The sequence below is a fragment of the Strix aluco genome, chromosome 10 (genome assembly GCF_031877795.1).
Source record: "Strix aluco isolate bStrAlu1 chromosome 10, bStrAlu1.hap1, whole genome shotgun sequence".
Taxonomy (NCBI): domain Eukaryota; kingdom Metazoa; phylum Chordata; class Aves; order Strigiformes; family Strigidae; genus Strix; species Strix aluco.
In genome coordinates this window covers 28,692,108-28,704,459 of record NC_133940.1, presented here as the reverse complement: position 1 = coordinate 28,704,459, position 12,352 = coordinate 28,692,108, and the positions used below count along the sequence as shown (strand labels likewise).

Below are 12,352 nucleotides of genomic sequence, written 5' to 3'. Positions count from 1 at the left end.
TGTTTCAGCTCCTCTAACATTTCGCCTGCAGCTGAAGTCAGCGTACGGTGCCTGGGGCTGGCAGGATTTATTTCTCTGTCACTGCTAGTGCAAAAGCAGTTTTCTTCCAGGTCCCCAGAACTTCCCCAAGTCCCAGCGCTCATGAGAAATCCACGCTGGAGCCCAGAGCGCTGCCCCGGTGGCTCCAGGGCCGCCTGGCGGGAGGGCAGGCAGGTTCAGTTGCTTAAAATGTGTGTCAGCTCCGTAATCGGTGTGCCGTCTGCTCCCCAGGGGTTCTGGCTCTGGTGAATATTCTGTTGTGATTCCCTATAACTGTGTCCCCTAAGCTTTTTTTCTTTTTTCTGGTTTTGTTCCAAGTAGCTGCTGAATAGGAGCTACCACGAAAAAGGGCTTTCGCAGAGGTGACTGAAGATCAGCGACTCGTTAGCTCTGAGGCGTTTCCCCGTCCAGTAGCACCAGTATGGCAGCGATGTGTGGGACAGTGTCACTGGGGAGCGCAGGGCTCCTCTGGCAGAGCAGTCACCAGCCGCCTTCACTGCGCTCCGGCACGGAGGGCTTTGTGTACGGCTGCATCTCAGAGCCAGCGTGGCTGGTCGCTGGCTCTCTCCTGAGTTCACTCAGTATCTTCTAGTACTAGATAATTCAATTCTAAGACAAAAAATCTGATTCAATTTTAAGAAAAAAAAATCTAACATTTAACCCAAACCACGTGTGTGTGTTTTATACAGGTTTGGCTCTGGTTACGCACAGCACCTGACGGGCACTGATTATTCATCTTTGACGACACGGTTCAGTTTTTATTTCTCCTTTAAGCCAGGGAGCTTTCCTTGCCTGGCAGCACTGCTGTCTCTAAGGGTCCAGTGCCCAGCACGACCACGGGCTGTGGTTTCTGCCGGAGATGGACCCAGCCCTGGTGCCTCCTGCCTGAATTACCGCCAGGCTGAAGGAAATGCAGGACCAGCGTTGCGCTCTCCTCGCCTTCCACACTGCTCATCGAGAGCAAAACCCGAGGGCAGCTTCCAGGGAGAGCCGTGCCGTACCTGACTGGGGGATCCTGGTGCTGCCCACGCTGTCTCTGCGCTTCCGGAGGGGTGGGAGAGGGGAGGCTGGCTGCTCGGGCTGAACGATGTCACACTGCACCACAGCCCTCTTTTCCTCTTGCTCTCTTTTATTTTTATTACTCCGTTCTCCTCCTTTTTTACAGAGCAGCCATAGTTGCTCGAACAGAAGATCATCCAGAGTCCGTTACTTAAAGATCAGCGTTTTGAACTGATTTACAAAGCTGCACTTTAACTTGGCATTTTTATGATTCACTGCTTATTTCTCTAATTACAGCTGAAAGGAAATTTGAGATAAGTATCATGTAATGAAAGAGCCAAAACCCCAAGGACAATTGGCTTGATGATATATTCTCTGCTTGAATTAAACAATGGGCTTTCTTTCTCTAATTAGGGTTTTTTGGAGTTGGTAAGGGGTGGAAGCTGTTCCTATCTGCAGTAGCCTGCCAGCCTGTGTTGTGCTGAGCACCGTCACATAGATAACAGATTAGGTGAACACTGACTCTCCCGGAACTCCGAAGGCACCATCTGAAGCTGCTGGTGTCTCTTGCTAGCAGGCCAGCATCTAATTAAGATCCGGGTGCACAGGAGAGACACTTGCTCACGGTGACAAGGGCACAGGCGTTGGCTGCCTGCAGTGTCGTCCCTCCCCCCAACCCCACTCTGCTGAGCTTGCTCTTGAAGCTGCCCACCTCTGCTCGAGCCTCCTGCCGGGGGGCTAATGGGGAGGCTCCAGGGAAACAGCCGTGGGACCTCCTGCTGGCTTTTAAAATGTGTTTTCCATAAGATACTTGTAGAGCAGTGACTGGGCTGGGGGCAGCGGGGTGTGGGGCAGCGGGCGTTGCAGGAGCCCCGGGAAGGGAGAAGGCTTTTATCTCATCCCGCTTTGGCTCTGGCCTGGGATGGAACAATCTGACTTGAGCGTCCAAGTGCAATGGCTTTTTTTCCTGGAACGTGACCATCTACTGAATTTATTTGCTCGTGTTGCTTTCCTTTGTAATTGCAATCCAGTGGTTGTTTGAATCGAGTCACCTCTTCTCTCTTTTCCCCAGTTCTTCCTCTCCATTTCTAAGTGGGAGTTAATGTGAGACCGGTCACGGCTGAGGATGTGAATGGTGCTTGTTCTTTTCCATGTAAGATTAACGAGCAAATGGGTTTCCTTGCGCAGTGTGTGCTCCCTTTTGTCCTTACGTGAGGTCTGCGGTGCCAGGGCGCTCTCTGGGCAGCATGCACTGCAGGAGTAGCTGCTGCTGGTCATCAGTTTTCCTTTCCTCGTAAATATAAGTGAAGGAGCCGGAGGCCATAAAACCTCAAGTTGCTTTTTTTCTATTTTTAAGCATCACACTAAGCTGTGTCATTTCCACAGCCCGCAAGCTGAAGAAGCTGGGTAACCTGAAGACACAAGATGAGGCAGAGGCAGCCAGCTCATTCAGCCCCACAGAGGAGCAGGCTCCCAAGATGGTGATGACGCGCATTGATGGGTACGAGTGCCAGCCCATCTTCCTCAACGTCCTGGAGGCCATCGAGCCTGGCGTGGTGTGTGCCGGCCATGACAACAGCCAGCCAGACTCCTTCTCCAACCTGCTGAGCAGCCTGAATGAGCTGGGAGAGAGGCAGCTGGTCTACGTGGTCAAATGGGCAAAGGCCTTGCCAGGTGAGGAGGAAAATGAGCCAACCCCATCCCTTCCCTGGCCCGTTCCTGAAGCGCCCCCCAGCACTGGCATTGCCTGGGGCGTGTTCGGAGGAGGGGGTCTGCAGCCTCGTCCTACCAGCACACCCTTCCCGGCGGGAGCATCCTCCTGGGGCACCGCTCCCTGTGACAGCTCCATAAAGCAGGCTGCGGCGCCACGTTTGTCTCCTTGGGGTGGCTGGTTGATGGGAGAGGTGGCTGGGGGGTGACAAAGTATGTAGAAACTTGCACTTTTGGGTCCGTCCCCACTGATAACCCCCAGCACACAGGATTGTGTGGGCATGTGTCTGCTCCCCGGCGCGGGAAGGGCCGGTGCTGGGCCGGAGTTCAGGGTCTGGCTCTCTTCCTGCTCTCCCTGCCGGGGTTTTGCTGGGCTGTGTCCGCAGACCTGCAGAAGTCTTCTCTAAACAAGCATTAACCCCGTCCCGAAACCCATGTGAAGTGGTGAGAAGGGAAGTTCCCCAGGTGAATCAGAAGCATATGAGGTGGGGGCAACCGGGCTGAAAGGAGCTGAGGCTTGGGAGATGGGAGAGATCCTTCCTTGCCATTTTTGTGTTTCACGAGCCAATTAATTTTAGTAAAATAGCAAAAGAGAGATACAGAATCCCCAAGGGCTTCGTCCTGGCAGTCAGGTTGCTCTTGTGTGACAGGCTGCTGGAATATATTTATGATGCATTCAGAGTGGTGGTGTGGGAGTACATTAGGGTTGGGAAGTTTCCAAGTGGTAATAGTTATCAGGTGCTGTAAATGAAAACATCCTGGTGATAGATGTGTTTCACTGAATACGCTCCTTGGTTCTGAGCAGAGAGGTTACCAGCCTGTGACACGCTGCCCGTTGTGTGTCGTAATGCTGCTGATGAGTGAAATTACAGAGGACTGAGATCACTCTGGGTGCAGCAGGATCCAGTTCACCTTCCAGCATCCCCAGGCCTGGGGTGTGGGGATGACACCGAGCTGCCTTCCTCACCCTGGCCCTGTTCCTCGGGAAACCCTGCAGAAAAGAGGGATCCTGCTCGTTATGTGCGGGGTGGTGTGACCAAAGGAGGAAACTGAGGCAAAGTAAGTTTGCCAGTGTATGCCAAAACCTGGAGGTGAACTGTAGTCAGATGTGTGACATTCCCAGGAACCTGGCAGTCCCCCTGGAAGTAGCTTGTCCAGGAGGGGGGTTTGTCTGAATATGCTTAAATGCAGAGTAGCCCATTCTATGTCTTCTATTCTTGAGTCAGAAAAGGTTCACCCAGCGTATGAAATTAGGGACAAGTCATGCTTTCTTTTCTGGCTTATCTGCATCAGACATCAAGATTTCTTGAGAAAAGTACACGGAGACACCACCAAACCGGGCCGGCAGTCTGGGGGCCGAGGTTGTAAAACTGCGGTAGTGCTAATGGAAAGGGAGAGCGCTTTGAAAAACGTTTTTCATCGTAACCACGCCCTTTTCAAAGGCTTTTACTCCCCTGTTCTGCACCCGATCGCGGACCCCGTGGTGCGTGGCACGGCGGTGCCAGCGGCTGCACTGCTGCCTCGCGGGGCTGGCGCCTGCCCTGCCGCCAACGGCTTCTGGGCAAAATGAATTTTAATCTTCTTCCATCTGAGCGGTCACGGCTCTCTGGGCAGCTGCAGCATGACCGCAGTCCCTCCGCGGGGCAGGGGGTCCCTCTGGAGCCCAACTCTCCTGCCTGGGCGTGTTGCTGGGGGGTGCTGCCCTCCCCGTCCCGCCTGGCCTGACCGTCAGCATCCCTGTGTCCGGAGCAAGAGGCAAAGCCCGTTTGTTTTCCCCAGCTTTCTCCAGCGGTTCCCCGACATGTGCCAACACCGGAGGTCAACAGCAACAACCACAGATTTGCCACTTAGTCATTCTCCTGATCTTTTTTTCCAGGGTGCACATTTCTGCACCCTGCTTGCCTGCAGTAGCAATGCCAGCCTCTGTCTAGTGGAGAAGATGTAATGTGTGGCCCTTTGGAACCCGTGCAGTGGAGATTCTGCGTAGGAGACGGTAGAATCAAACTGTGGTTTCCCTGGGAAGGAAAGAATAAATAACCACAGCTTGCCAAGAAAGCTGCTGAAACACTGAATTAAAAAATCTGATTAAATCCATAAAATCTGTCCACTTCAAGGTAAGTGGAAGGAGTATGTATTTTCCCTTTTCCACATGCATAAATTCAGTAAAAGTGTTGCAGTTAATTTAGATCAGCGCTCGAACACGTTAGCTTAAAGATCATTTTGTCTGGCAGCAAATGAAAAGTCTCCAGTTTTTCCCAAAGCTGTTAGGAAATCAGTCTGTAAAAATAACTGGGCTGCAAAAATACTGGGCTGTAAAAATAAGTGGGTGTAGGGGGAAGGGCTGCCGGAGCGCAGAGCGGCGGAGGGGCGGGGGCAGGCGGCGGCTCCGCTGCCAGTGAACACCCCGAGCGCCTGTAGCAACTCGGTGCACATGTGGTCGGGTGAAACACTCCACCTGGTCTCACGGGAGATGGGCCCGGCTGTTGGAGCTATTGCAAAATCTCTGTGTGCTTGCCAGTCCCTGGGGCCTCATGGATGTTCCCAGCCCTGGCTTGCTTGCTTTTCTCTTCCAAATATACTCCCTTACTCGCCCTTTAATATAAGGTTACAATTAATGGCGTGTCTTTTTCCATTCCCTGGACAATAACATCTCCAGATACAAAATGAGTGTTTGTTTGTATTAGAAATGTTGCTTTACGGTGACATGTGGGGTGTCCAGTCGCTGATCCCTCAGGAAGATGTCATTCTGGCTCAGCAGCGCGTCAAGGGAGAAGATCAAGAATTTGTTTCCACACTCTGCTGCTTTAAGATTATTCAGAAGACAAAGGTTATGCATTGTTCTTTTTCAAGTCATCAGTAAATTTAATTTTACTTTTGCTATGATTTCTTTCTGCAGAAGGTGTCTTCATTCTTCTCTTCAAACTATGCCAATACTAAAAATTTAACAATATATTGTGGCATTAGGTTTGTATTTATTTTCTTTTACAGTGATGTTGGCCATGCATCATCTAAGATGCCTGGAGCAGGGAAGTTTCCAGGAAATGATAGGGATCTGCTTTCTGAGAATCAGTGATGTCTCAGGGCATCTCAGCTCAGAAATGGGGAGCAGTGATTCCTTTTAGAAAAGTCAGCCACCGTGTTTCTAGAACTTGTTTTTGTGGAAAGCAGAAAGCAAACACTAAGTCCTGTAACAACAGAACTGTTGCGTTCAAATACCTTTCCTAAGCACTGATAAACCTTGCGCAAATATTTTTTTTTTAGTGAACGTAATTACAAGGTACTGAACAAGTGCACCAGAACCCTTCCCAGAGCAAAGATTGGGTGCAACAAATACTTTCAGAAACACGTGGAAAAGCTGATCCTGGGTGGTGAGGGGAAGGGCAGCCCTGGATGAGACCTCCTGCTTGCGGAGGCAGCGCCGGCGCTGCGTTGTGGGGACGCAGCATCGTGGCGGGGCGAGCAGCACGAGGAGGGGCTGCTGCAGGTCTTGGCGCTTCCAAGGGCTTCGTCCTGTTGGTGCTGAACCCAGCAAAAGGGGCCTGGACAAAAGAACAGGCACGAGGGAAGCCAGACTTTGGAGACCAGAAGGTTCGTGTTCAGCCGGCAGCTCGGAGCCCTCCGGTGGAAATCACCAGCCCAGGTTCGGTGGGACACGGCTCGTGCGCAAGCTGCAGTTTTTTAATCTGGTGATGTGCAAACTGAAGGGAAAATGTACGAATGTAAAGCAAGTTTAGTCAGCGGTAAAACATGACTTGTGCTCATTTGCAGTTGACAGCTTCCCAAGCAAGAGACAGATGCTTACCTCAATGGATTATAATTATACACTGGAAGTGTTGGGATTGCTTTAATATTTGATTGAAGTAACATACGATTTTTTTGAAACCAGATTACATTTGACTACTTCCCAGTGTCTGGAAGAAAGTACAATGTTGGAGGTGATGTTTGTGCGTGTGTTGTAAACATGCCTGGGATTTAGCTGTAACCACCATCTGGGAATACTAATTGGAATGTAATTGATATTTCTGTTTCGCTTGCGATTCAGCAGAGGTTTTCATATTCGCTTTCAGAGTTGTTAGATAAATGAATTGTGTATTTGACACAGAAACTGAAGCAGCCTGTTAACCGTGTGATGGGGCCTTGGGGTTACTTGCTGGCTCTGAGCATTATACGTTAAAATCCGTTTACTTAAATTTGGTGAAGTCCCAACAGGTTGAAAAGAAAGGAAGTTTCTCTGCTTATTTCCTTGAGTGCCAGAACTGCACCAGAGGAGGTGGTTGGTTAATGAGGGCTTGTTTCTGCCTCAGTGCCTGGAGAATGTGATCTAGTTAATTGTATTGCTGCAGGGCTCCCGCTCCCCCTCAGCAGATTTACTTCTGTGAGCAGAATAAAGCAAACAAATCCTCATCGGCTGTTTATTTCCCTCTCTTTTGACATACTGTCTCACGTGGTGCCTGTGAGTGTTTTGGAGGGGAGATTTGGGGGTTATGCCGTGACTGCAGAGCAGGCAGCACGGTAAGACTCGCTCGGTTGGGGTGTCTAATCAGAACATGGCACTAATTAGTGCCGGCCTGGTGCTGGGGGAGCTGGGCCCGCTCAGCGCGCTGGCTGGGTGTGTTATCCTGCGGGACTTTAGGGAGTCACTGAAGCCCCTCCTGCTCTATCTTTATGTCCGGTCTGGTGCAGAATGGTGCTTGTTCACCTCAGTGGGTCTTGCAAAGCCTTCAAATACAGTTTGTGAAGATCTTTGAGACTCTTAGGGGGAAGATGTCATTTATTACCACTTGCCACTGCCTTCCTTTAAAACGCTTCGCTGCCTGTGGTTTCCTTTACTCCCTCCTTGTGTCCGGGGATCCCCTTTCTCCCCTCCCAGATGCAGTTTTGTGCTTCGGCTGTTCCTGACGGCCCATCAGGTGTGAGCACGGCGGCTGTGTCCCGGGACGAGCTGTTGTCAGGCTGCAGATCGCCTTGTCCTAACAGGAGTGCTGCAGGAGAGCTGGGGTCTGCACAAAAACTGTCCTGATAACTGCAGGTTATTCATTTGTGACAATCCTCTCTCGGTTTTTAATAGGATTTCGCAACCTGCATGTGGATGACCAGATGTCAATAATCCAGTACTCTTGGATGGGCCTTATGGTTTTTGCTATGGGCTGGAGATCTTTCACCAACGTCAACTCCAGGATGCTTTACTTCGCTCCAGATTTGGTCTTCAATGAGTAAGTGCAAAATCACAATAATCTAATACCGTGCTTTGTCTGGGTCAGACTAGGTGAGAAATGAGAGCAAGACAAGGAATTTGCTTTCCCGTCTGCTTAGGAAGCGTCCAGCTTGAGTAATCGTGCTTTCAGAGCCAACGACCAGAGCGTAGGAGGGCCCTGCTTTTCCCCTCTGACTGCTCCACAGCGATCTCCAGGAGCGATAAGGGGAGCTGCAGTGTCTCTCCTGGTCCTTCTTCCCTTTCCCTCAGCCCTGGGTTTGACTCCCATCAGGGCAGCAGCAAGTGCTGGGTGCGAGGGGCCGGTCCATGCAGACCTGCCTGTTTTCTGAGGGACCTGCGCTCCTGTTTGCAGCTTGGTTGGTCAGCTGGAGCAAGCAGAAACAGAGACAAACGTTTATTGTGAGTTCCTGATGGGTTCTGTCTGATGTACCCTCAGCTTAGAGTTGGAGAGGGTTTGTTGACACCAAGGTAGAACTTCAAAACAGTAACTAAGCACAGCAGCAAGCAAAACCACACGCCTTCTCCCTGAGAGCCCTGAGCTCAGCTTTGTATCCCTCACGCATAACCATGTTTGGTGAATCACTGCAGTTGTTTTTCAGGCAAGCAGAGGGTCAAACGAGCCCTGCAAACCCCAGGTATCCTCCGTTTCCAGACGAAGAGGGTTACGCACGGGCGTTTCGGGCTCTTGCTGCCAGCATCCCCCAAAACAGAGCTGAGGGTCCCGGGATGTGTCGGGTCGGGCAGAGTGTGTCCTTCCCCCCACGTTCCAGAGGTGACACTTGGTTCCCCTGGCTCCGCCTGACGCATCTCACCCCCCGCCAGGTACCGGATGCACAAGTCCCGAATGTACAGCCAGTGTGTCAGGATGCGACACCTCTCACAGGAGTTCGGGTGGCTTCAGATCACACCCCAGGAGTTCCTCTGCATGAAGGCTCTACTCTTCTTCAGCATTAGTAAGTGCTCACATCTTTGCTCAGTAGATCTCCAGCTGCTGTGCGCTGTCCCGTCCTGGGAACTGGGGGGGTTTAGTCTGGAGAAGAGGAGGCTGAGGGGAGACCTCATCGCCCTCTACAACTCCCTGACAGGAGGGTGCAGAGAGGGGGGATGAGTCTCTTGAGCCAAGGAACAAGCACCAGGACAAGAGGGAATGGCCTCAAGCTGCGCCAGGGCAGGGTCAGACTGGCTCTTAGGAAGGATTTCTTTGCAGAAGGGGTTGTTGGGCGTTGGAATGGGCTGCCCAGGGCAGGGGGGGAGTCCCCATCCCTGGAGGGGTTGAAGAGTCGGGTTGACCCAGCGCTGAGGGACCTGGTGGAGTTGGGAACGGTCAGTGTGAGGTTCATGGTTGGACTGGAGGAGCTTCAAGGGCTTTTCCAACCCAGATGATTCTGGGATTCTGTAACTGGTGCTTTCCCTGGGCCTGTGCGTGTACTCCCACTTCCCGAGGGGTGGCTGTGGATGTTCTCTCTGTTTCAGAGCTGCCAAGCAGAGGGGTGCCAGCACCCAGCCCCTGCAGCTGGCCCACCCCCTCTGCGCAGCGCAGGATTTCTCCCATGCAGCTCCTCAGCCGCACTGTCCTCGCTGAGCAGGGAGGCAGCACTGCCATTGGCTGCGCGGCTGCTCTTTTTTAAGGAGCGCTGAACAAGGGTCAGCAGTAGTGTGACAAGCTGATCTTAGGTCTGCACTGACCTCTTCTTCAGCCTTCCTCTTGCTCTTATATTCTCTCCACTCTCTGGGCAACTCTTACTGTTTCCTTCCCGTGTTCCGTCTAGTTCCAGTGGATGGCCTGAAGAACCAGAAGCTCTTTGATGAACTTCGGATGAATTACATTAAGGAACTTGACCGTATCATCGCTTGCAAGAGGAAGAACCCTACCTCCTGCTCTCGGCGATTTTACCAGCTCACCAAGGTCCTGGACTCCGTGCATCCTGTAAGAGAGGGCACTGAAATGTCTATCTATACACTTAAGAAATTATGTAAGAAGGAAACTTTTTACAGTGAGAACAATCACTCACTGGAACAACCTCCCTGGGGTCCTGGTAGTCCCCATCGCTGGAGGTTGTCATGCTGCGGTAGGACAGGGCACTGGATGGGCTCATCCAGGCTCCCTTTCCTGGAGGGGGTTGGACCGGGTGACCTTTCCAGGTCCCTTCCAACCTGGGCTGTTCAATGACTCTGTGGTTCTTTGTGGTTTGTTTTTTTTGCTCTTGGCACACCTTTGCAGTGTGCTCCCAGGTGAAGTGACAGAGAAAAGAGACGTTAACTACTGAGGGAGTGGAAGTTATCTGTGTCTGTCCCTCCCTGCAATAACCACTCCTGAGCTTGGGTTTATGGGCTTCCTTTTTTAGCAATGAAAAGCTCTTTGTAGATGATACTTTTCCATTGTCAGCCTAGCAGAAGAGCTCCAGTTCTCAGTGCACCCAATGAATCTTCTCTGATTACAGCAGCGAAAAAAAATTCTCTGTTTGTGACTTAAAGTTGTGCTGCTGAAACATGAGCTAGACCTTCCCTCTTCCCCGGGGCTCAGCCCCATGCCCATATGTCTACAAGCAAAAAGCAATTCCTGATCAGTGAAGTCAGCAGCACCTGCACACGGTAAGACAAGTTTAGGGGTAAGGAAGTGCCATTTTTATACATCCCCGTTTCTGGGGACTCTGTGTGAAGGAGCATGGCAAAACACGCTGCCAGGCGGGGTGGTTCCCTCGCTCATCCTCGGGGTGCCCTCCTGCTGTCAGGCTGCTGCCCGGGAGCGATGGCCCGAGGGCAGAGCAGGTCCCACTGCAGTGAGGTCCAGCCCTGACCCTGCCGACGGCTGCTCGGTCACTTCTGACCAGCGACTTCTCGTTTAACAAACTTCCTTCCTTTCCCAGATTGCCAAGGATCTGCATCAGTTTACATTTGACCTTTTAATTAAGGCCCATATGGTGAGCGTGGACTACCCTGAAATGATGGCCGAGATCATCTCTGTGCAGGTTCCCAAGATCCTGTCTGGAAAAGTCAAGCCTATCTACTTCCACGCACAGTGATCTTCCGGAGGGAGCTCCCGGTTCTGCCGCCCCGTTCCAGCCATCTCCTGTCTGTCCCTTCTGCACTACTGCACTGCAGTGCCTTGGGGAATCCCCTCTGCAGAGGCCACGGACAGTTACGAACCACGACCTGCTGGGATTCCTGATGTTTCTCTTTTTCCTGAGGTACCTCTGAACTGAACTACCTGCCCCGGCTCCTGCCCAGACTTGCTGTGCTGGGACAGGGGATGGTGGCCTGGTGGCAGTGGCACCATGTCTATGCTTTCTTCTTTGTGTGTTTGCCACAGTGGCTTTTAGTGGCCCAGGGCCACGGGAGATCGGGAGAAATGCCTGCAGTTGTTGGGTTTGGGTACTTTTTTTAAAAACAGAACAAGACAAGAAGCTGGTTGAACCTCTCAGTTTGGGTGTGGGTTACTTTACTGGCCTCCTTTGGGACTTTTTATTTGCATTATGGTGCTGGGAAGCAGATGAGTTAAAACGCAGCAGTAGAGAAACAGAGAAGAGTTGCGGGGACGAGATGAACTTGCAGCCTGATGAATCTCCAGGACCTGCTGCTGGGTCAGAAAGCCGCCGCGCAGCCGTCGAGGGGTCTGCTCCCGCCAGCACCCCCCTGCCACCGGCCCTGCTGGAGCGAGTGCGGGCATTGGCTAGTGGAGTGTTGTGGGGGTGTCGGCAGGAGGGCTGGAGAGGAAGACGACCTTCGGAAAGCCCCAAAGAGGGCAGAGAGAGACTGGTTTCCACCTGGGATGATTTTCCTGCGGCTGGTGAAGCTGGATCTCGCTCTGCCCCGCGGACGGCCGGGCGCTCAGCAGCCACACTCCCGTCCTCGGCAGCCGCTGCTCCTCCCACACATCCGTACCCACCTCCGCAAGTGCCTGACGTCCTCAGACCTCACGCTCTCCCCTCCTCCCGCGGGCACCCCAAGGCTCTGCCCAGCCCCTCACCAGCTCTGCTCTGTGTCTGCAGACCCCGGGTTTCCAGCTACACGACTTATTTTCTGTTTATCCCAACTGTTCTTTCTGACGCCACCAAAACTGCCTGGTTGGACCCAGTGGGGGCTGCGACGTGGTCTGGCTTTACCCACACGGGCGTCTACAAGGGCTCTTTGTGCCGGAGCCAGCAAACAGCAAGTCCGTGTCCTACGGCACGTGGTTCATTGACGGGGGCGGGGGGCGGGGGGGGGGTTTGCCACCGTGGTATGGAGCGGAGCTTGTGGCAGAGCTGTGCCCCCCCAGGGCTCTGTGCCCACCCAGGGCTCTGTCACAGTCCTCAGGCACAGAGATGCCCCAAGCACGAAGCAGATGCCGGAGCGTGGAGCGGTGAACCTGGCCGGACAGGTGCCTCACACCGCGCCGTGTTCCCCCTG

The 12,352-nt window shown here is 52.7% G+C and overlaps 1 protein-coding gene across 1 annotated transcript in view; it reads left to right on the top strand.

Moving 5' to 3' along the window:
* The window catches only part of AR (androgen receptor), a 47,215-nt gene extending 35,084 nt beyond the window's left edge, over window positions 1-12,131 (top strand). Inside the window, exons 4-8 of the mRNA XM_074835030.1 lie at window positions 2,425-2,712; window positions 7,817-7,961; window positions 8,786-8,916; window positions 9,733-9,890; window positions 10,831-12,131. Coding sequence (XP_074691131.1) covers window positions 2,425-2,712; window positions 7,817-7,961; window positions 8,786-8,916; window positions 9,733-9,890; window positions 10,831-10,986 — 878 coding nt within the window. The 3' untranslated portion in view covers window positions 10,987-12,131. The remainder of the gene's footprint in view (window positions 1-2,424; window positions 2,713-7,816; window positions 7,962-8,785; window positions 8,917-9,732; window positions 9,891-10,830) is intronic.
* Window positions 12,132-12,352: the final 221 nt, after the last annotated feature.